At 43.9% G+C, this 23,640-nt stretch overlaps 1 protein-coding gene and 1 long non-coding RNA gene across 2 annotated transcripts in view; one reads left to right on the forward strand and one right to left on the reverse strand.

Moving 5' to 3' along the window:
• Window positions 1-23,640, forward strand: part of LOC145862598 (uncharacterized) — a 49,254-nt gene that overhangs the window by 16,807 nt on the left and 8,807 nt on the right. The gene's annotated exons all lie outside the window — the stretch shown is intronic.
• On the reverse strand, window positions 17,148-18,718 carry LOC123729575 (trace amine-associated receptor 13c-like). Its single transcript, XM_045704821.2, has one exon. The coding sequence runs from the start codon at window positions 18,657-18,659 to the stop codon at window positions 17,697-17,699; it is 963 nt and encodes a 320-aa protein (XP_045560777.2). The 5' UTR covers window positions 18,660-18,718; the 3' UTR covers window positions 17,148-17,696.

The raw sequence follows: 23,640 nt of genomic DNA on the forward strand, positions 1-23,640 counted from the left end.
GTTAAAATGGCCTAGAACAGTCTCCTGAATGGCACAGTGGTCTAAGGTACCGCATCGCAGTGCCACTAGAGATTCTGGGATTGAGTCCAGGCTCTATCGACCGGGAGACCCATTGGGGCGGCTCACAATTGGCCCAGCGTCGTCCGGGTTAGGTTTGGCCAGCATTGATGTCCTTGTCCCATCACGCACTAGCGACTCCTGTGGCTGGCCGGGCACAGTGCACGCTGACACAGTCGCCAGCAGATAAACAAAACAGGAGAAGCATGCTGAACGTGAGCAAAACCAACACTGCCTAATGAATGAGGCTACTGATTGCTATATAAAAGGAGAGTATTCAGGGTGGTGATGAAGTCCAGGTGTGCGTAATGATGGGGAGCAGGTGTGTAAAATGATGGTTGCCAGGTGTACAAAATGTGGGTTGCCAGGACCGGTGGTTAGCAGACCAGCGACGGCGAGCGCGGAGGGAGCAGGCGTGACAATTGTAAAAGAATAAGCACACAACACAGGTTGTTTAAGGAAATATATCTGCCATTTAATTCACAAACAGTTGTTTAACAACTATTTTAGAAGACCTAAGGAAGTGTTGTATTGCAAATATTTAGCTAATGTTGTCAACCTCAAACTAATCATAAAACAGGGAGATGTAACCTACACACACACACACACAAAACAGCTGGTCAGACTGGACAGTTTATATCTAGTGGATTTTTTTCCCTTCATTACTACTGATATGTATGTTGTGTCGTCTGCAAACTTGATGATTGAGTTGGAGGTGTGCATGGCCACGCTGTCGAGGGTGAACAGGGAGTACAGGAGAGGGCTGAGCACGAACCCTTGTGGGTCCCCAGTGTTGATGGTCAGTGAAGTGATATGTGAATGAAATTTAGATGTATTTTCAGGAAGAAATTATACATATATATCCTAACCTTTAAATATTTCCAGTGGTTCAGTCTTTTAACCGCAGACTATCTTCAAACTTTGCTTTGTTTGGCTGCACTCTTACTAGGTCTTTAAAGGTACTAATCCTTTAACTGTAATGTTCAGCAAGTTATGTATTTACATATTGGTTTCCTAACCCTGTAAGACTTTGGTTTTGGTAGACAGGTCATGGCAAACAAACACGAATGTTTGCATTTTTGGAGTGTGTCTGAAGTTACACATCACACTATTACAATAGTGTGGCTGATTTGGAATAAAATATTCAAAATATACATTTTAACATCCTCTGTGTTGTGTGTTTTATTTTTTAACCATTGTTACCTAGGTCATTTTGAGACCTTAAAGGGCAGCTGAACTCAAAAACCAACTTCTCTGATTGAAAAAGGTCGATGTTGCATCGATATTAGTCAGACACATTGATTCTAGTGTATAAATGTTGTACAAAGTGTAAATAACATTATTTTCGTCATATCTTCCAAAACAGAGATTTGAGTAAGCTGTTATGTTCCTAGATCACTGGTAAATGCACGCTCGAAAATCAGAAATTTATGTTGCAGTTGACAATAAAAGTCCTCAAAAATGTGCATTTTCTCCCGTCGGACAACGTGAACATTCTGACCAAAGTGGGCGTGTGCAGTGTCCAGATGCGCATTTCCAAGCACTCTCATTGGTTGGGAATGGCAGGGCTTTGATTGGTGAGGGATAACTTAGGTAGGCTGAGCAGCCAAACTAACGGGACTTAAGGGAAACTGAAGGGACTGTGAGGGGAAGTTAGGTAGAGAGGAGTGGAGCAGGACAGCCTTTTTTATAGCGGCCCTCAAATATCCTATATAATTATTAACATCCACAAAAAAGGCCTCAAACCTAAATGGTACAGTCTCTAATGGGGGCAAAATTATTTAAAAGGACAAAGTCTCTGAAAAGCCTATTCTTAGCATGTCTAATCCAACCCTGCAGAAAAGGCATGGCTTAGGGGCCGCCCCACGAGGGAGGTATATAAATAAGTCGGAGACAGTCCTAGGCCGCTTCATGGAATGCAATGCGGGTGGGGGAGGGCCCTCTAACTCAGCTGGTGCAGGGCAGCTGGGGCCCATCCTTAGACGCTGAGTGCAATGCCAGAGGTTGGACACGGCTGAAGCTGGTGGCTCGACGAATTTGGCATGCCGGCCACAACTGTTATTGGCAACTCACTGGCTGCGGCTGGTGACTCTTTCACCACTGCTGAAAGTGCTAACTCCCATGTTGGAGCTTGTGGGGACCCCTGGGGGAGGATCATCAGGAATCTGGAGTTCCAAACATCTCTTAAATAATTATGAATAGATCCACCATTGAGCACAAAAACAACACTTGTTACAGAATATTTTACATAGATGTTATTTCTATCAGACAAACCATGCCTGACAACATGATCCAATAAGACAGAAAAATAGAAGAACATTTAAAGGCTGTGGACATTGTGAACTGCAGTCGAGAGACATCAGGACCCACTGGTCAGGGAATGGTGGTTCCCCGATGTCAGGGAGCTGAGGGCCTAGCAGGGCAGGGGACTTGGAACCCACTACTAAACCTGAGGACTGCAAGTCAGGTATAGTGGGAGGCCGCAAAACTAGCGAAGCAGGGAACGTATAGCCTAGTGCTAGTATAAGTGACTGGGGGCAGGCTGAGGGCTGTGAACTGTCTAACTGCACACCTAGAGGAGCAGATAACTCCGGGTCTAGCAGGACGGGAGACCCAGGGCCTAGAACTAGGGCGGGTGGTTTGGCATGTAGCACTGAGGGAGCTGACTGCTTGCCGACGGAGAGTGGAGGCTGCCGAACAACTGAGGGCAGATGCTGCATACCTAGTGGGGCAGAGAACCTATAGCATTGCAGAGCAGTGGACTGAGGGCCGACTAGAGCTGGAGACAGGGAGAACGACTCTGAACCTGACAGGGAGAACGACTCTGAACCTGACAGCGAAACTGACGCTGTACTTGGAGAATTGTAGAGCGCTGGCCCTAACAGAGCAACTGGTACCTTTGAACCTAGCGGGGCAAGAGCCTGATGACCCACCTGGGCTAGGGACTGAGGGACGACTAATGCTGGAGACAACAGACCTAGTGCAGCTGGAGACCATTGACTTAGTGCAGCTGGAGACCAATGACCTATTGTAGTTGGAGACCAATGACATAGCGCAGCTGGACACCAACGACCTAGTTTAGATGGAGACCAATGACCTACTGTAGCGGGAGACGAATGACCTAGTGTAGCTGGACAGCAATGACCTAGTGTAGCTGGACACCAATGACCTAGAGTAGCTGGACCCCAATGACCTAGTGTAGCTGGAGAACAATGACTTAGTTTAGCTGGAGACCAATGACCTAGTGCAGCTGGAGACCAATGACCTAGTGCTAGGGACTGAGGGCTGACGATGGTTGAGGACTAAGAACCTAGCACAAGTAACTTGTGGCTTAGCAGGGCAGTTGGCTCTAAGCATGGTGGGATAAGTAGCTACTGGATGACCATGTCTGGAGACCGCAAGCCTATTACAACAAACTTGGGGCCTTGTAAGGCAAGAGGCTCTAACCCTGGTGGGATAAACAACTGCCTAACAACTAAGGTAGAGGTCTGCAATCTGGGCAGGGCAGGAGACTGCAGACCTGCAGACGGAGAAGCTAACTTATGGTCTAGCATGGCAGACGGATCAAAGCCTGGTGGGATAGGGAACTGCCTAACAACTAAGGTAAGGGGCTGTGATCTGAGCTGGGCAGGGGACTGCAAACCTGCAGACAGGGCAGATAACTTATGGCCTAGCATGGCAGGATACACTAGACCTACTTGAGGGTCAGAAAATACTTTGCCTACTGAGAAGGCAATGGACTATAAACCTGACCCTACCGGGAAGGAAGGGAACCGGGAAGGAGGGGAACTCTCACCCTTCAAGGAAGGAAGGGAACTCTGACCTCACCAGGAAGTAGGGGAACTGGACAACTAGGTCAGGGGAGACATCAGGGGTGACTTCTGGTGGGTCACCTGGGGTGTTGTCTGGCTGGTCCCCTGAGGTGAGTTCTGGAGGTAGCAGGACCCTTGGGGTCCGGAACTATCACATTGCTAGCAGTAGGGACCAGCAGAGACTCCAGGACTGGGACCGGCAGGTCCCACCAGGATGTGACTGGAGAGGCCCCTGTACTTGACCTCTGCTGTAGCTGCAGACTGTGGACCATCCAAGGACCGGGTGACTACTTCAGTGTGGGCTTGGGCTCTGGGCCAGGAACAGTGAGGGGCTCCTGAGGGAGAGCAGGTGTAGTCTGTGCCTGAAGGTTCCAGGGTAGAAGAAAGTCAAACCTCGGGCACCAGAGTGACTGCCCCACTGGGAGTAGAAGTCTCAAAAACAGCAACCAGAACAGGCCCCTTGGCAGCGGATGGCTGTGGCTCCATGACTGGAGCGGGAGCCTCCTTAACTCTGGCTAGTCAAGGAGCTGGCTGAGGAGGGTGCAGACCTTGGTGTTGTGGACTGTGCACTAATGATTTCATATGCTTGGGAGCTAGGCTGCTCTGGGGAACAGAAGTGGACCCGATGCTCCTGTGCCTCTGGCCGGGGGGAGCTCGAGGGATGTCGGTCCGGAGAACGGCTGGAACACTTCGGGGGGAGGTGGCACTCCTGACGTTTTGGCAGACATGACGTAGACTCCAGCCGGGGGGCCTGGAGTGATGAAGATCTGTTAAATAGCTTGGCCACCTCAGGACGTGTAAAAACAAAGGGTGGGGGCTCAATGTAAATAGTCCGGGTTGCCATTTGATTCATTGTTCAGCAGTTTTATGGCTTGGGGGAGGGGGGGGAGTAGAAGCTATTAACTTCTTCAGACTAGGGGGCGGTATTTTCACATCCGGATGAAAAGCGTGCCCAAAGTAAACTGCCTGTTTCTCAGGCCCAGAAGCTAGGATATGGATATAATTATTAGATTTGGAGTTTCTAAAACTGTTGATGTCTGAATAACGTTTGTGAGTATAACAGAACTGATTTGGCAGGCAAAACCCCGAGCACAATCCATCCAGGGAAAACATTTTTTGAGCTCATTGTGTTTTCCAATGGTTTTCTTTGGGAATCCTGATATATAAGGGCCCTGGCTTCCGCTAGATGTCAACAGTCTTTAGAAATTGGTTGATGTTTTTCTTTTGAGGAATGAAGAAGTACGGCTGTTCTTGTACGTGTCACTCTGACAGGATCAAGTCTTTTGTTGTGCGTACACAGGACTGCGCTCCGTGGTATTTTTCTTCGGTATTGAAAACAGATTATCCCGTCTTACATTTTATCATATATTTACATTTTAGAATCCCTGAGGTTGGATTAGGAACGTTGTTTGAAATGTTTGGAGCAAGTTTACAGGTAACCTATTAGATACTTTGTAGTCATGTTGGGCGAGTTGGAACTGGTGTATTTCTGAATCAAACGCACCAAATAAATGGACATTTTGGGGATATAAAGAAGGAATTTATCGAACCAAACTACCATTCATTGTGTCACGGAGACATTGGAGATTGCAAAAAGATGAAGATCTTCAAAGGTAAGGCATTTATTATATGGCTATTTCTGACTTTCGTGTCGCACCTGCCTGGTTGAAAGTTGAATGTTGTCATTTTTTATGCGGGGCACTTTCCTCAGATAATCGCATGGTCTGCTTGCGCCATAAAGCCTATTGGAATTCTGACACCGCGGCTGGATTAACAAGAAGTTAAATAAAGGTGAAATAAATCAAATTAAATAAAAAATGTAATTTGCCATTTATTTATGTACATGTATAATATTCCGACCGGGAAACCCTGTTTTCGTTCAAAGACTAAAAATCTAAAATGGACTCTTCACGTGCACGCGCACCCCCGTCTCATTGTTCTCTGATCGACCACTTACCAAATGCGCTACTGTTTTTCAGCCATGGCCTGCAAAGTCATCATTCAACGTTCTGGCGCCCTCTGAGAGCCTATGGGAGCCGTAGGAAGTGTCACGTTACAGCAGAAATCCTCAGTTTTCAATAAAGAGAGTGTAGAAGGCCAAGAAATGGTCAGAGAGGGCACTTCCTGTAAGGAATCTTCTCAGGTTTTTGCCTGCCATATGAGTTCTGTTATACTCACAGACACCATTCAAACAGTTTTAGAAACTTTAGGGTGTTTTCTATCCAAATCAAACAATTATATGCATATTCTAGTTTCTGGGCAGTAGTAATAACCAGATTAAATCGGGTACGTTTTTTATCCGGCCGTGCAAATACTGCCCCCTACCCAAGAGAGGTTAACCAGGTAGGCTAGTTGAGAACAAGTTCTCATTTACAACTGCAACCTGGCCAAGATAAAGCAAAGCAATTCGACACATACAACAACACATGGAATAAACAAACATACAGTCAATAATACAGTAGAAAAAAATAAGTATATATACAGTGTGTGCATTTGAGGTAAGATAAGGGAGGGAAATAAGGCAATAAAATAGGCCATAGTGGCGAGGTAATTACGATATAGCAATTAAACACTGGAGTGGTAGATGTGCAGAAGATGAATGTGCAAGTAGAGATACTGGGGTGAAAAGGAGCAAAATGATTACATAAATACAGTATGGGGATGAGGTAGTTGGATGGGCTATTTACAGATGGGTAATGATCTGTGAGCTGCTCTGACAGCTGGTGCTTGAAGTTAGTGAGGGAGATAAGAGTCTCCAGCTTCAGCGATTTTTGCAGTTTGTTCCAGTCATTGTCAGAAGAGAACTGGAAGAAAAAATGCAGCCAAAGGAGGAATTGGCTTTGGGGGTGACCAGTGAATTATACCTGCTGGAGCGCGTGCTGCGGGTGGGTGCTGCTATGGTGACCAGTGAACTAAGATAAGGCGGGGCTTTACCTAGCAAAGACTTTTAGATGACCTGGAGCCAGTGGGTTTGGGGACGAGTATGAAGCGAGGACCAGCCAACAAGAGCATACAGGTTACAGTGGTGGGTAGTACATGGGGCTTTGGTGACAAAACGGATGGCACTGTGATAGACTGCATCCAATTTTTTGAGTAGTGTTGGAGGCTATTTTGTAAATGACATCGGCGAAGTCGAGGATCGGTAGGATGGTCAGTTTTACGAGGGTATGTTGGGCAGCATGAGTGAAGGGTGCTTTGTTGCGAAATAGGAAGCCGATTCTAGATTTAATTTTGGATTTGAGATACCTAATGTGGGTCTGGAAGGAGAGTTTACAGTCTAACCAGACTCCTAGGTATTCGTAGTTGTCGACATATTCTAGGTCTGAACCGTCCAGAGTAGTGATGCTGGACAGGCGGGCAGGTGCGGGCAGCGATCGGTTGAAGAGCATGCATTTAGTTTTACTTGCATTTAAGAGCAGTTGGAGGCCACAGAAGGAGAGTTGTATGGCATTGAAGCTCGTCTGGAGGTTAGTTAGCACAGTGTCTAAAGAAGGGCCAGAAGTATACAGAATGGTGTCGTAGAGGTGGATCAGAGAATCACCAGCAGCAAGAGCGACATCATTGATGTATACAGAGAAGAGAGTCGGCCTGAAAATTGAACCCTGTGGCACACCCATAGAGACTGTCAGAGGTCCGGACAACAGGCCCTCTGATTTGACACAGTGAACTCTGTCTGAGAAGTAGTTGGTGAACCAGGCGAAGCAGTCATTTGAGAAACCAAGTCTGTCGAGTCTCCCGATAAGAATGTGGTGATTGATAGAGTCGAAAGGCTTAGCCAGGTCGATGAATGCGGCTGCACAGTATTGTTTCCTATCGATGGCAGTTATGATATTGTTTTGGACCTTGAGCGTGGCTGTGGTGCACCTGTGACCAGCTCGGAAGCCAGATTGCATAGCGGAGAAGGTAAAGTGGGATTCGAAATGGTCGGTGATTTGTTTGTTAACTTGGCTTTCGAAAGACCTTAGGAAGGCAGGGTAGGATAGATATAGGTCTGTAACAGTTTGGGTCTAGAGTGTCTCCTCCTTTGAAGAGGGGGATGACCGCGGCAGCTTTCCAATCTTTGAGGATGTCAGATGATACGAAAGAGAGGTTGAACAGGCTAGTAAGTGGGGTAGCAACAATTTCCGCAGATCATTTTAGAAAGAGAGGGTCCAGATTGTCTAGCCCGGATGATTTGTAGGGTTCCAGATTTTGCAGCTCTTTCAGAAAATCAGCTATCTGGATTTGGGTGAAGGAGAAATGGGGGAGTCTTGGGCGAGTTGCTGTGGGGGGGTGCAGGGCAGTTGACCGGGGTAGGGTAGCCAGGTGGAAAGCATGGCCAGCCATAGAAAGATCACCTAGCATCACCAGCTCTGAAGATAGATGGGGGGCAATCAATTCACATATGGTGTCCAGGGCACAGCTGGGGGCAGAGGGTGCTCTATAGCAAGTGGCAACGGTGAGAGACTCGTTTCTGGAAAGGTGGATTTTTAGAAGGAAAGCTCAAATTGTTTGGTCGCAGACCTGGATAGTATGACAGAACTCTACAGGCATTCTCTACAGTAGATTGCCACTCCACCCCCTTTGGCAGTTCTATCTTGTCGAAAAATGTTAGTTAGGGATGGACAATTCAGGGTTTTTGTTGGTCTTCGTAAGTCAGGATTCAGACACGGCTAGGACATCCGGGTTGGCAGAGTGTGCTAAGGCAGTGAATAAAACAAACTTGGGGAGGTGGCTTCTCATGTTAACATGCATGAAACCAAGGATTTTACTGTTACAGAAGTCAACACAAGAGAGCGCCTGGGTTAACCTCTACATCACCAGATGAACAGAGGAGGATTAGGATAAGGGTACGGCTAAAGGCTATAAGAACTGGTCGTCTAGTATGTTCGGAACAGAGAGTGAAATGAGCAGGTTTCTGGGCGCGATAGAATAGATTCAAGGCATAATGTACAGACAAAGGTATGGTAGGATGTGAATACAGTGGAGGTAAACCTAGGCATAGAGTGACAATGAGAGAGATATTGTCTCAATAAACATCATTTAAACCAGGTGATGTCACCGCATGTGTGGGAGGTGGAACTGAAGGGTTAGCTAAGGCATATTGAGCAGGGCTAGAGGCTCTACAGTGAAATAAGACAATAATCACTAACCAGAAAAGCAATGGACAAGGCATATTGACATTAGAGAGAGGCATGCGTAGCTGAGAGATCATAGGGGTCCAGTGAGTAGTTAAGCTGTATGGAGACACGGCGATTCAGACAGCTGATGGGCCGGGGATATCAAGCTAGCAGAAGGGCCTTAGAGGTACGTCACGAAGGAAGAAGTCTATTGTAGGCTCCTCGTGTGGAGCCTCGCCGTGATGGATTAGTGTAGTAAAGGTGCCCAGTCCAATTGGCAAAATAGGTATGGTGGCCCAAGAAAATTGGCCGATGGCCTATTCAGCAAACAGTCCGATATGCTCTAGACAGCTAGCGGGCCGCGGATAGCAGGCTAGCAGATGGGCATTCAGGGGACGTCTCGACAGAGGGGCCTGTTGCAAAAAGAACCCTCGGGCAGATTACATCGGTAGTCCAGCCGTGATGGATTAGCAGGGCTTCGTGTAGTGAAAGGGGTCCAGGCCAATTGGCAAAATAGGTATTGTAGCCCAATGAGTGGCTGATGGACCTCTTCAGCTTGCCAGGAGATGGGCCTAGCATGGGCTAATTGATGCTTGCTTCGGGACAGAGACGTTAGCCAGCAGTAGCAACTCAGATTGCAGCTAGTTATGATCCAGGCGATGATCCAGGTGAAAAGGATCAGAGCTTGCGGTAGGAATCCGGGAATATGGAGAGAAAATAAGTCCGGTACGCTCTGGTTTGAATCGCGTTGTGCAAACTGGAGAAAGATTTCCGAGCTAGATGTTAGCTGATGACCGCTAGCAGTGGTTAGCTGACTACTTGCTAGTAGCTAGTTAGCTGGCTAGCTCCTGTTGGGGGATTCTGGTTCGGAAGTAAAGAAAAATACTTTAGAAAATAGCAGATCCAAACCACATTGGGTGAAGTGGGTTGCAGGAGTGTATATTGAAGTTGAGGTTTAGGAAAAATATAAAAAATATATGCGAAGAAGATAAAATATATATACACGGGACACGGGACAAGAGGAGGACAAAGACGTCTGACTGCTACGCCATCTTGGAATTAAAAAAAAACAAACATCACACTTACAACATGACTATAACAGGCTATAAACACAATATAAACATAAACATTTCACCTCTTAGAGAGAAACAAATTACTTGGATTGACAGAGGCTCAAGATTTATGGCACCCTCTCTCCAGCCCTCTGTGAGAATCTACCAGGCTGAGATCTTATCAGATCTGCCCTGGCACCACAGGGTCATAAATTACAATGCGAATGAGCAAGCGTCAAGAACCATCTGGGGTGACCCTGGGATGACTCTAGATGCTCGCCCATGGCAGAAAATGCTGTGGTAAGTGTGCATGCAAAAGACTATGTTTACCAATACAACAATGAAACCACTTCTGCAAAAGTATTTGTGCAACCAAAAGAATAATACTTACGCAGGAAGGAATAATACTACACACGATAAACAATACGCAAAGCATTATTGGCAACTCCAACATTAAAGAATAGTAACAGCCACAGTAAAACATATGGCTGAAACTTATCAAAGTAACATGAAAAAATGAGTGCTAATTACCTATTATTACTGTTCCTGCGAGTTGGATTTAGTTACTAACAGGTTTTACATGGTCTGTCATTTCTCCGGATTTAGCGACAAATAGATTTTACAAGACCTTTATTTGCTTTCTGTATAGGTTATGTTTATGTTTAAATGGTCTCATCATAAAGGCATTTAGTTAAAATGTCTCTCTGCTGAACATAATGCATTCCTATGTGATTTTACCTAGAGTGACGTCTACAGGCCACATTTAGTTCAATTGGGTTACAAACAGCACCCTCTAATTATTGGGACAGTAAAGCATATTTTCTTCTTTTGGCTCTATACTGCAAAGGTTTAGATTTGAAATCAGACAATGACTATGAGGTTGGCAGCTTTAAAGATGGAATCCGTAGCGGTGAAATTACCAGATACTCTTCCTGGGGTCCAGCAAAATTAAGGCAGTTTGAACAATTTAAAAAACATTACAATACATTCACAGATTTCACAACACAGTGTGCCCTCAGGCCCCTACTCCACCACTACCACATACATACTGTACAATATCCATGTGTATGTGTGTGTATAGTTCCGTATGTTATTGTGTGTGTGTATGCAAATGTCTGTCCCTATGTTTGTGTTGATTCACAGTCCCTGCTGTTCCATGAGGTATTTTTTTAATCTGTTTTTTTAAATCTAATTTTACTGCTTGCATAAGTTACTTGATGTGGAATAGAGTTCCATGTAGTCATGGCTCTATGTAGAACTGTGCGCCTCCCATAGTCTGTTCTGGACTTGGGGAATGTGAAGAGACCTCTTGAGGCATGTCTTGTGGGGTATGTTTGGTTCAACAGACAGCTCAGTGCATTCAACATGTCAATACCTCTCATAAATACAACTACTGTAGTGATGAAGTCAATCTCTCCTCCACTTGGAGCCAGGAGAGATTTACATGCATATTGTTAATATTAGCTCTCTGTGGACATCCAAGGGCCAGACGTGCTCCCTTGTTCTGAACAAATTGCAAAATTTCCATTTTTGTGGCACCTGACCACACGACTGAAAGGTTATCCAGGTGCGACAAAACTAGGTTCTGCTGTTAAGAAGGTAGAGCAGTGCTTTATTATGGACGTACTTCTTCCCATCTTAGCTACTGTTGTATCAATATGTTTTGACCATGACAGTTTACAATCCAGGGTAACTCCAAGCAGTTTAATCAGCTCAACTTGCTCAATTTCCAAATGATTTATTACAAGATTTAGTTGAGGTTTAAGGTTTAATGAATGATTTGTCCCAAATACAATGCTTTTCAATTTAGAAATATTTAGGAGTAACTTATTCCTTACTACCCACTCTGAAACTAACTGCAACTCTTTGTTAAGTGTTGCAGTCATTTCAGTCACTGTAGTAGCTGACATGTATAGTGTTGAGTCATCCGCATACATAGACACTTTCGCTTTACTCAAAGCCAGTGGCAATTCATTAGTTAAGATTGAAAAAGTAAGGTGCCTAGACAGCTGCCCTGGGGAATTCCTGATTCTACCTGAATTATGTTAGAGAGGCTTCCACTAAAGAACACCCTTTGTGTTCTTTGAGGCAGATAACACTTTATCCACAATATAGCAGGGGGTGTAAAGCCGTAACACATACGTTTTGTCAGCAGCAGACTATGATCGATAATGTCAAAAGCCACTCTGAAGTCTAACAAGACAGCCCCCACAATCTTTTTATCATCAATTTCTCTCAGCCAATGATCAGTCATTTGAGTAGGTGCTTTGCTTGTTGAATGTCCTTCTCTATAAGCATGCTGAAAGTTTGTTGTCAATTTCTTTACTGTAAAATAGCATTGTATCTAGTCAAACACAATTTTTTCCAAAAGTTTACTAAGGGTTGGTAACAGGCTGATTGGACGTCTATTTGAGCCAGTAAAGGGGGCTTACTTTTTTTTAGCGGAATTACTTTTGCTTTCCTCCAAGCCTGGGGGCACACACCTTCTAGTAGACTTAAATGTATAATATTGCAAATAGGAGTGGCAATATCGTTCGCTATTATCCTCAGTAATTTTCCATCCAGTGACACCATCTAGTGACACCTCTAGTACTGAGATTCAGTGCCTTAGACTGCTGCGCCAATCGGGAAAAGGGTTACATTTCCCCAGTCTCATCCCTAAAATGTTTACCTAAAAAGGTGGTGGGGTGGACGCTTTGTTGTTGTTTGAACTGCAGATTGCCCCTTTAGGATTTGTGTATGATAGAGGAATATGTGTATTGTTTTCTGAATTCCAATTTGAGACAAAGTAATTATTGAGCTGCATGGGCCTACACAAGCCATATTTGAACATGTTTGATATTTACGAGATACCATTTTGAAAACAGTTGCATCTTGAGTTCATTCACTCCCATTATTTTGGGGCCAAAATTAACCAATGAAAAAGAAACAAGGGGACAAAGTCAGACAACATTTGGTTTGTTTATGCAGTTCGAGGTTTATATTGACTTTGACATTCCAAATATTGCAAATTGAAACCTAGGTTCCTACTTCAGGAGTGTGAACCTAATATGTCTGGTTTGTCTGTCCCCTGCAGGTTGACTGGTGTCAATTTGAAGCGGCAGCTGCCACGGCTGTGTAGAGAAACATCTGTTCTTCAACATGTCCGTCTTGCAGCCAGTGAAGCAGCTTTCTCTGGCGCAGTTGGAAATGACGAACCAAGGTTCCTTCTGGTCCCATAGGCCCTCAGTGTGTCCCTGTACAAGGTGCCACGAGCCCAACCGCAGACTGGTGCTGTCCCAGTAGGTGCAACTGGAACCACACTAAAACATTTCCTGTAAAATGTACAGGAACTTACTGGAAGCAATTGGCCAGTAAGTTACTGTAATTTATTTTACAGTACAGCGACTGTAGTCCATTTTACGGCAAATAATTTCATGTAACCAACATTTTTACTGTAATCAAATTGACAGTATATTACTGGAATTCCCATGCAGCTACATATTGCCCAGTGTTCTTTGCAAGTTTTAATTTACATTTTGTTCATTTAGCGGGCGCTCTTGTCCTTAGTAACGTACAGTCAGTGCATTCAACCAAGGTTGATAAAAAAGAATGCATATCACAGACATAGCAAGTAAAACATTTCAGTAACCATTACGGAAAATGTTGTTGTAGTTAAGGATATGTTGGTCTTCAAAATAATTGTAATTACAATATTATCTTATGATATACAGTGCATTCGGAAAGTATTCAGACCTCTTGACTTTTCCCACATTTTGTTAAGTATCCCATGGTGGCGGTGGGGATATGGTATGGTCAGGCATAACCTACGGACAAGAAACAAATTCCATTTTATCGATGACAATTTGAATGCACATAGATACAGTGACGAGATCCTGAGGCACATTGTACTGCCATTCATCCGCCGCAATCACCTCATGTTCCAGCATGATAATTCACTCTCCAATGTTGCAAGGATCTGTACACAACTCCTGGAAGCTTAAAATGTCCCAGTTCTTCAATGGCCTGCATACTCTCCATACATGTCACATATTGATCATGTTTGGTATGCTCTGGATTGACGTGTACGGGAGCATTTTCCAGTTCCTGACAATATCCAACAACTTTCACAGCCACTGAAGAGGAGTGGGACAACATTCCACAATCAACAGGCATTTTTTCCCACCTTTAACTAGGCAAGCCAGTTAAGAACAAATTCTTATTTACAGTGACGGCCTACACTGGCCAAACCCGGACGACTCTGGGCCAATTGTGCACCGACCTATGGGACTCCCGGTTGTGATAGAGCCCGGATTCAAACCAGGGTGTCTGTACTGACACCTCTAGCACTGAGATGCAGTGCTTTATACCGCTGTGCCACTTGAGAGCCCAATCCACACTGCAAAGGAGATGTTTTGTGCTGCATGAGGCAAATTGTGGTCACATGAGATACTGAGTTTTTCTGATCAAGGCCCCTACTTTTAAGGTACACTTCATGACCAAAAGTATGTGGATTCCTGCTCGTCGAACATCTCATTCCAAAATCATGGGCATTAATATGGAGTTAGTCCCCCTTTGCTGCTATAACACCCTCCACTCTTCTGGGAAGGCTTTCCACTAGATGTTGGAACATTGCTGTGGGGACTTGCTTCCAGTCAGCCACAAGAGCATTAGTGAAGTCGGCCATTGATGTTGGCCGATTAGGCCTGGCTTGCAGTCTGCGTTCCAATTCATCCAAAGGTGTTCGATGGGTTCGAGGTCAGGGCTCTGTGCAGGCCAGTCAGAGTCTTCCACACCGATCTCGACAAACAATTTCTGTATGGACCTCATTATGTACAAAGCAGCATTTTTATGCTGAAACAGGAAAGAGCCTTCCCCAAATTGTTGCCACAAAGTCTAGGTTGTTATTGTATGTTGTAGTGTTAACATTTCCCTTCACTGGAACTCAGGGGCCCAGCTCGAACCATGAAAAACATCCCCAGACCATTATTCCTCCTCCACCAAACTTTACAGTTGGCACTATGCTTTGTGGCAGGTAGAATTCTCCTGGCATCCGCCAAACCCAGATTTGTCCATCGGACTGCCAGATAGTGAAGCGTGATTAATCACTCCAGAGAACGCGTTTCCACTGCTCTAGAGTCAGATGACGACATGCTTTACACCACTCGAGCCGACACTTGGCAATGCCCATGGTGATCTTAGGCTTGTGTTTGGCTGCTCGGCCATGTAAAACCATTTCATGAAGTTCCCAATGAACACTTCTTGTGCTGATGTTGCTTCCAGAGTTTGGAACTCAGTAGTGAGTGTTGCAACCGAGGACAGAGGATTTTTACTCGCTACGCACTGCAGAACTCAGCCTTCCAGTTCTGTGAGCTTGTGTGGCCTACCACTTAGCGGCTGAGTTGTTTTTGCTCCTAGACGTAAAAACACAACCAAGACGATGCAGGAGTGGCTTCGGGACAAGAAAGCGACGCTCCCCATCCAACCTGACAGACCTTAGAGGATCTTCAGAGAAGAATGGGAGAAACTCCCCAAATACAGGTGTGCCAAGCTTGTATCGTCATACCCTGTAATCACTGGCAAAGGTGCTTCAACAAGGTACTGGGTAAAGGGTCTAAACACTTAGGGATCTCCAAAGGGTGGTGCGGTCTGCCAAATGTATCACCGGGGGCACACTGCCTGCCCTCCAGGACACCTACTGTACCCGATGTCACAGGAAGGCCAAAAAGATCATCAAGACCATCAACCACCCGGGAAACGGCCTGTTCACCCCGCTATCATCCAGAAGGCGAGGTCAGTACAGGTGCATCAATGATGGGATCGAGAGACTATCTCAAAGCCATCAGACTGTTAAATAGCCATCACTATCTGACTACCAACCGGTTACTCAAACCTGCACCTTAGAGGATGCTGCCCTATGTACATAGACATGGAATCACTGGTCAATTTAAAGGAAACACTAGTCACTTTAATAATGTTTACATACTATTTTAACCATTTCGTATGTATATACTGTATTCCACTGCATTTTTTTGTCAATACTACTACTTGCTTTTCCTAATATTGATATGTTTATTTTATTTTTAGACATGTGTGTATTATTGTGAATTGTTAGATACTTCTGCACTGTTGGAGCTAGGAACAAAGAATTCTGCTTAAAACTCGCAGTAACATCTGCTAAACATGTGTATGTGACCAATAAAATTTGATTTTGATTTGGTAGTGTATAAAAGGTAATAACCCTTTAAACGTAATGTTCAGTTAAATTATTATTTAGATATTGGTTCCCTTACCATATAAGCAGTCTATGAACTGCTCTAAATGAGTTACTGCAATCCACACTTTGGTTTTGATAGTCACTGCCAATAAACACGAATGTTATAATTTTCAGACAAACACGTTACTTCCTTCAGCACACTACTACAACAGTGTGACTGTTTTGGAATATAATATTCAATATATTTCCTTTAACATCCTCTGTGTTGTGTGCTTATTGTTTAACCATTGAAATGTTCTAGTTCATTTTGAGAACTTAAGGAGCATCAGGTACTGCTGGAATGTCTACCAATAGCATGTCCATCTTCTTGTGAGACATTACACTGGTCACTGTTCAAAACATTTATAAAGTATTAAGAAAGTATGAATAGTCCTCACTTTAGATTAGGGACTGCAAAAATACTTTACTAATGATTATTAAATTATTTATAAAGATATTTAATAAACATATGAATGATCTTATGAATAATTATTGTAGACTATACAAGTTGTTTAGAGATGTGTGAATTACTAGCTTACTAATACAAATGTGGGAGTAATGACACATGAATGGTGAATAAACTATTTACTAATCCATTATACATTCTTTATTACAAAGTGTTATTATAAAGTGTTACCAATCTCTATATTCATTCTGACTCCACAGCATCTGAGAGAGCTGCTCCCCCTGACCTGGCAGCAGTGATGTAGTGAGAGTAGTGGTAGTGTTCATAACCAGTATGTTGAGGTTGAAGTGTCTACTGTGATTTCCTGCACTGTTGTGCTTAATCATTAATGCATATAGTAGTTATTTATACATTTGAGAATACCGAGCTGACTAACGTTTAACAAATGTGGGAGTAATGATTCAAAAATGGTAAGCAAACTGTAAATTCCTTACAAATAGTTTATTACCGAACATTATAAAGTGTTAACCATATTTGCATATTCTTAATTTTGACCATCAACTACTTACACAATACACCATTATTTTTTCCTTGGATGTTATCTGATATGATGCATATTGCACATTTCAATTTGCCTACTTGTTGAAGGCATTGTGTACCAATTGAGCCACTAGATGGTGATGTTGTTAAACATACATAATACTCATGATGTCCTAAAAATGTACTTTTAGAATACTTACATACTATTTATCATTAAATAACATGGAACAACTACAGACTTTGGTATTTGGAATATACAACTCAAAATGTCTTCATTGCTTTTTATAACACAAGCTTAATCCTTCTGTTGCCTTCTCCAAGTCATTCCATTCCAATTCAGACGAATTATTCTGTATAAAAACCACATATATCTATGATGACAACACTGAGATTAGTCATGTCAGTGTATTGTTACATGAAAGGAGAAATTACAACAATGTTATTACAAAACCATATTTAACCTGTTTCTCAAACTGGGGAATGAAAACAAAGGAACTATGAACGCCTTAAGATCAGAGTTAAAATATGTTTAGCTGTCACCTTGAACCATGGATAAAAGAATGCATAAATGATTGGATTGATAAAAGAATTAATCAGTGGCAGAAAACCAATGATAAATGATAAATTGTCGCTAAAAAAAGACAAATGAAAGAAAGAAGAAAGTAGAAATGGAATCCAACAAATGAAATAGGTGAAAACAACAATAGAAAGAGTTTTTGCTGCTTTTCTCTCAGACTTATTAGCCTGTAGAGTTTTAACACCAGACACACTGGCAGCCTCTTTTGAAAATACCTTTCTGGCCTGTGATCTGGCCACCACAAAGATTTTCAAATAAAGTGTTATAATAACAGAGCACGGGACAACCATTGTAAATACAACGTCAATGACATTACCCCAGGTTATTCCTTCAAAAATAAAACATTCTGTCAAACACCTACTGGGTACCTGTACATTTACAAAGTTGTTTATAATAGCAGCACGGTATATGATACAACAACACCAGGTAATGGATATACAACACATAATTCTTCTCATTGTTATTTTAGAGTTGTATAATAAGGGATCACACACAGCAACATAGCGGTCAATAGATATCAAGACCAAATTGCCCAGAGATAAAGAAGTACATAAAAAATCTATGTAGATATGAAACACACAGAAATATCCTCCAAAAACCCAGCATGGTTCCATTATTGCTACAGTCGTTACTGGTATCACAATCAGTCCCACCAGGAGATCTGACACAGCCAGAGAGAGGATGAGCAGGTTGGTTGTAGTGTGGAGCTGCTTGAAGTGAGAGATGGAGATGATCACCAGTATGTTCAAAAATACTGTAACTGCTGAAATCAATGAGAAGAAGATGTACAGTGTTATGTAGATAGATGTCGATAGCAAAGCCTTTCTGCAAGAAGAGTTTCTGTCTTGAAAACAGTATTGAACATCTTTGTTTTCCTCCATTTGTAATAAAGGGTCAAAATGCTGAGGTCCTGCGCCTGCTTGGTCCTGTGTGTGATCCTGTCAGGTCCGCCTTCTGACAAACTCTGAGCTCTGCCTCTCTATTTATCCTTAAGTGGCAAACAGATACTCTCCTCCCCAGCGTCTCTCTGCACACACACACGCACACACACACACACACACACACACGCACACGCACACGCACACACACCACCACCAACAAAACATACACAAGTGAGCACAGAAATTAACAAACGGTTGGTTAAACAAATCATTTGTGAAAACATGATGTAATGTATGAAAGGATTGGATGTTGCTGTGCCCACCTAGCCTGTCATTCAACCTTACTGATAGTTAGAGATGAGAGATATGTTACATTTACTCAACTAAGCATTTTAATGGGGAAAATATAGTATGGGTGATGTTTTGGTCCATCAAAGGCTATTTTACATGGGAAATAGGATAACTGTGCAGACTAACTGGTTTGGGTGATGTCAGTGCTTAGTTTGGAACATAATCCACAACCTCAGGACACATGACGGCACGACACGTCAGCTGGCAACTGTGTAGGAAAGTTGACAGTAGGGAATTTGATGAGATAGTATAAGTTCATGGTGTACACGCTTATAGCAAATGCAATCAAAATTGTCTCATTCCATAGGAACATTCCATAGACATTAAAATGTCCATCTGATCTGAATTATACACTACAAAATCAAATCAAAATCAAATGTTATTGGTCACATACACATATTTAGCAGATGTTTTTGCGGGTTTAGTGAAAATCTTTGTTCCTAGCTCCGACAGTGCAGTAGTATCTAACAATTCACAACAATACACACAAATCAAAAGTAAATGAAGGGAATAAAGAAATATATAAATATTAGGAAAAGCAATGTCTGAGTTGTATTGACAAAAAATACAGTAGAATACAGTATGTACATATGACATGTGTAAAATAGTATATTAACAGTATTAATGTGACATGTGTTCCATTTAAAGTGACAAGTAATTCCATGTCTATGTACATACGGCAGTATCCTCTAAGGTGCAGGATTGAGTAACCGGGTGGTAGCCGGCTAGTGATGGCTATTAAACAGTCTGATGGTCCTGAGATGGAAGTTTTTGTCAGTCTCTCGGTCCAAGCTTTGATGCACCTGCACTGACCTCGCCTTCTGGATGATAGCGGGGTGAAAAGGCCGTAGCTCGGATGGTTGATATCCTTGATGATCTTTTTGGCCTTCCTGTGACATCGGGTACTGTAGGTGTCCTGGAGGGCAGGCAGTGTGCCCCGGTGATGCATTGGGCAGACCGTACCACCCTCTGGAGTGCCCTGTGGTTGTGGGCGGTGCAGTTGCTGTACCAGGTGGTGACACAGCCGGACAGGATGCCCCCAGTTGTCCCCAAAGCACACACATCCCTGGGTCGCTTGTCTTTTCAGTTCGCTGCAGCTAGCGACTGGAACGAGCTGCAAAAAACATTCAAACTGAACAGTTTTATCTTAATCTCTTCATTCAATGACTCAATCATGGACACTCTTACTGACAGTTGTGGCTGCTTTGCGTGATATTTTGTTGTCTCTACCTTCTTGCCCTTTGTGCTGTTGTCTGTGCCCAATAATATTTGTACCATGTTTTGCGCTGCTACAATGTTGTGCTACTGCCATGTTGTGTTTCTACCATGTTGTTGTCATGTTGTGTTGCTACCATGCTGTGTTGTCATGTGTTGCTGCCATGCTATGTTGTTTTCTTAGGTCTCTCTTTATGGGGCGTTGTGTTGTCTCTCTTGTCGTGATGTGTGTTTTGTCCTATATATATGTATATACTACCGTTCAAAAGTTTGGGGAAACTCAGAAATGTACTTGTTTTTGAAAGAAAAACATATTTTTTTGTCCATGAAAATGACATAAAATTGATCAGAAATACAGTGTAGTCATTGTTAATGTTGTAAATGACTATTGTAGCTGGAAAGTTCCTCTGTCCAGTTTCTGTGTTCTTTTGCCCATCTTAATGTTTTATTTTTATTGGCCAGTCTGAGATATGGCTTTTTCTTTGCAACTCTGCCTAGAAGCCCAGCATCTCGGAGTCGCCTCTTAATTGTTGACGTTGAGACTTGTGTTTTGCGGATATTATTTAATGAAGCTGCCAGTTGATGATTTGTGAGGCATCTGTTTCTCAAACTAGACACTCTAATGTACTTGTCCTCTTGCTCAGTTGTATATTAATACAACTTAATAGCGGAGAAGGTAAAGTGGGATTCGAAATGGTCGGTGATCTGTTTGTTCACTTGGATTTCAAAGACTTTAGAAAGGCAGGGCAGGATGGAAATAGTTCTGTAAAAGTTTGGGTCAAGAGTGTCTCCCCCTTTGAAGAGGGCGATGACCGTGGCTGCTTTCCAATCTTTAGGAATCTCAGATGATACGAAAGAGAGGTTGAACAGACTAGTAATAGGGGTTGCAACAATGGCGGCGACTAGTTTTAGGAAGAGAGGGTCCAGATTGTCTATCCCAGCTTGTTTTTTGGTATCCTGAGTTTGCAGCTCTTTCAAAACATCAGCTGTCTGGATTTTGGTGAAGGAGAAGCGGGGGGTGGGGGGGGGGGGGGGGTGCGGGGGGGTGCAGCGCTGTTGACCGGGGTAGGGGTAGCCAGGTGGAAAGAATGGTCAGCTGTAGAGAAATGCTCATTGAAATTCTTGATTATAGTGGATTTATCAGTGGTGACAGTGTTTCCTAGTCTCAGTGCAGTGGGCAGCTGGGAGGAGGTGCTCTTATTCTCCATGGACTTTACTGTGTCCTGAAACTTTTGGAATTAGTGCTGCAGGATGCAAATTTCTGTTTGAAAAAGCTAGCCTTTGCTTTCATAACTGACTATGTGTATCGGTTCCTGACTCCGTTTTATGGAGCGTTTGACAGTGATGAGGGGTGGTCGTTTGACCACGGACCCATAACGGACTCAGGCAATGAGGAAGTGATCGCTGAGATCCTGGTTGAAACAGCAGAGGTGTATTAAAAGGGCAAGTTGGTCAGGGTGATATCTATGAGGGTGCCCATGTTTACAGATTTTGGGTTGTACCTGGTAGTATCATTGATAATTTGTGTGAGATTCACGGCATCTAGTTTAGATTGTAGGACGGCCGGGGTGTTAAGCATATACCAATTTAGGTCACCTAGCAGTATGAATTTGACAATAGATGGGGGGCAATCAATTCACATATGATGTCCAGGGCACAGCTGGGAGCTGAGGAGGGTCTATAACAAGCAGCAACAGTGAGGGACTTATTTCTGGAGAGATGGATCTTTAAAAGTAGAAGCTCGAACTGTTTGGGCATAGACCTGGATAGTATGACAGAACTCTGCAGGCTATCGCTGCAGTAGATTGCAATTCCACCCCCTTTAGCAGTTCTGTCTTGACGGAAAATGTTGTAATTGTGGATGGAAATTTCAGAATTTTTGGTGGCCTTCCTAAGCCAGGATTCAGACACGGCTAGGACATCAGGGTTGGCGAGTGTGCTAAAGCAGTGAATAAAGCAAACTTAGTGAGGAGGCTTCTGATGAACCAAGGCTTTTACAGTTGCAGAAGTCAACAAATGAGAGTGCCTGGGGACACACAGGGCCTGGGTTAACCTCTACATCACAAGAGGAACAGAGGAGGAGTAGGATGAGGGTACAGCTAAAGGCTATAAGAACTGGTTGTCTAGTGTTTTGGGAACAGACAATAAAAGCAGCAGATTTCTGGATGTGGTAGGATAGATTCAGGGCATAGTGTACAGACAAGGGTATGGTAGGGTGCGAGTACAGTGGGGGTAAACCTAGGCATTGAGCGACGATGAGAGAGGTTGCATCTCAGGAGGCGCCAGTTAAGCTAGGTGCAGTCTCCGCATTTGTGGGGGGTGGGACAAGGGGGCTATCTGAGGCATATTGAGCAGGACTAGGGGCTCTGCAGTAAAATAAAACAATGCGAGCTGCCCTAAACAACAGTACACAAGGCATATTGACATTAGAGAAAGGCATAAAGTAATCACAGGTGTTGATTGGGAGAGTTAAGTCAACAATGGGTGAGACAACAACAAGTAAATAGCTAGGACAACAACAACGGGTAAATGGCTATGAATGGGCAGAGAGGGTCAGTTAGCTATACACAGGGCCTGAGTTCGAGGCTGAGTCCCTAATCTTGATCCGTCTGCCATGCTAGACCATAAGTTAGCTTCTCCGTCTGCAGGTCTGCAGTCTCCTGCCCTGCCCAGATTGCAGACCTCTACCTTAGTTGTTAGGCAGTTGTTTATCCCACCAGGGTTAGAGCCTCTTGCCTTACAAGGCCCCAAGTTTGTTGTAATAGGCTTGCGGTCTCCAGACATGGTCATCCAGTAGCTACTTATCCCACCATGCTTAGAGCCAACTGCCCTGCTAAGCCACACGTTACTTGTGCTAGGTTCTTAGTCCTCAACCATCGTCAGCCCTCAGTCCCTAGCACTAGATCATTGGTTTCCAGCTGCACTAGGTCATTGATCTCCAAATAAACTAGGTCATTGTTCTCCAGCTGAACTAGGTCATTGGTCTCCAGCTACACTAGGTCATTGGGGTCCAGCTACTCTAGGTCATTGGTGTCCAGCTACACTAGGTCATTGCTGTCCAGCTACACTAGGTCATTCGTCTCCCGCTACAGTAGGTCATTGGTCTCCATCTAAACTAGGTCGTTGGTCTCAAGCTACACTAGGTCTGTTGTCTCCAGCATTAGTCGTCCCTCAGTCCCTAGCCCAGGTGGGTCATCAGGCTCTTGCCCCGCTAGGTTCAAAGGTACCAGTTGCTCTGTTAGGGCCAGCGCTCTACAATTCTCCAAGTACAGCGTCAGTTTCGCTGTCAGGTTCAGAGTCGTTCTCCCTGTCAGGTTCAGAGTCGTTCTCCCTGTCTCCAGCTCTAGTCGGCCCTCAGTCCACTGCTCTGCAATGCTATAGGTTCTCTGCCCCACTAGGTATGCAGCATCTGCCC

The sequence above is a fragment of the Salmo salar genome, chromosome 21 (assembly GCF_965601325.2).
Source record: "Salmo salar chromosome 21, fSalSal1, whole genome shotgun sequence".
NCBI lineage: Eukaryota > Metazoa > Chordata > Actinopteri > Salmoniformes > Salmonidae > Salmo > Salmo salar.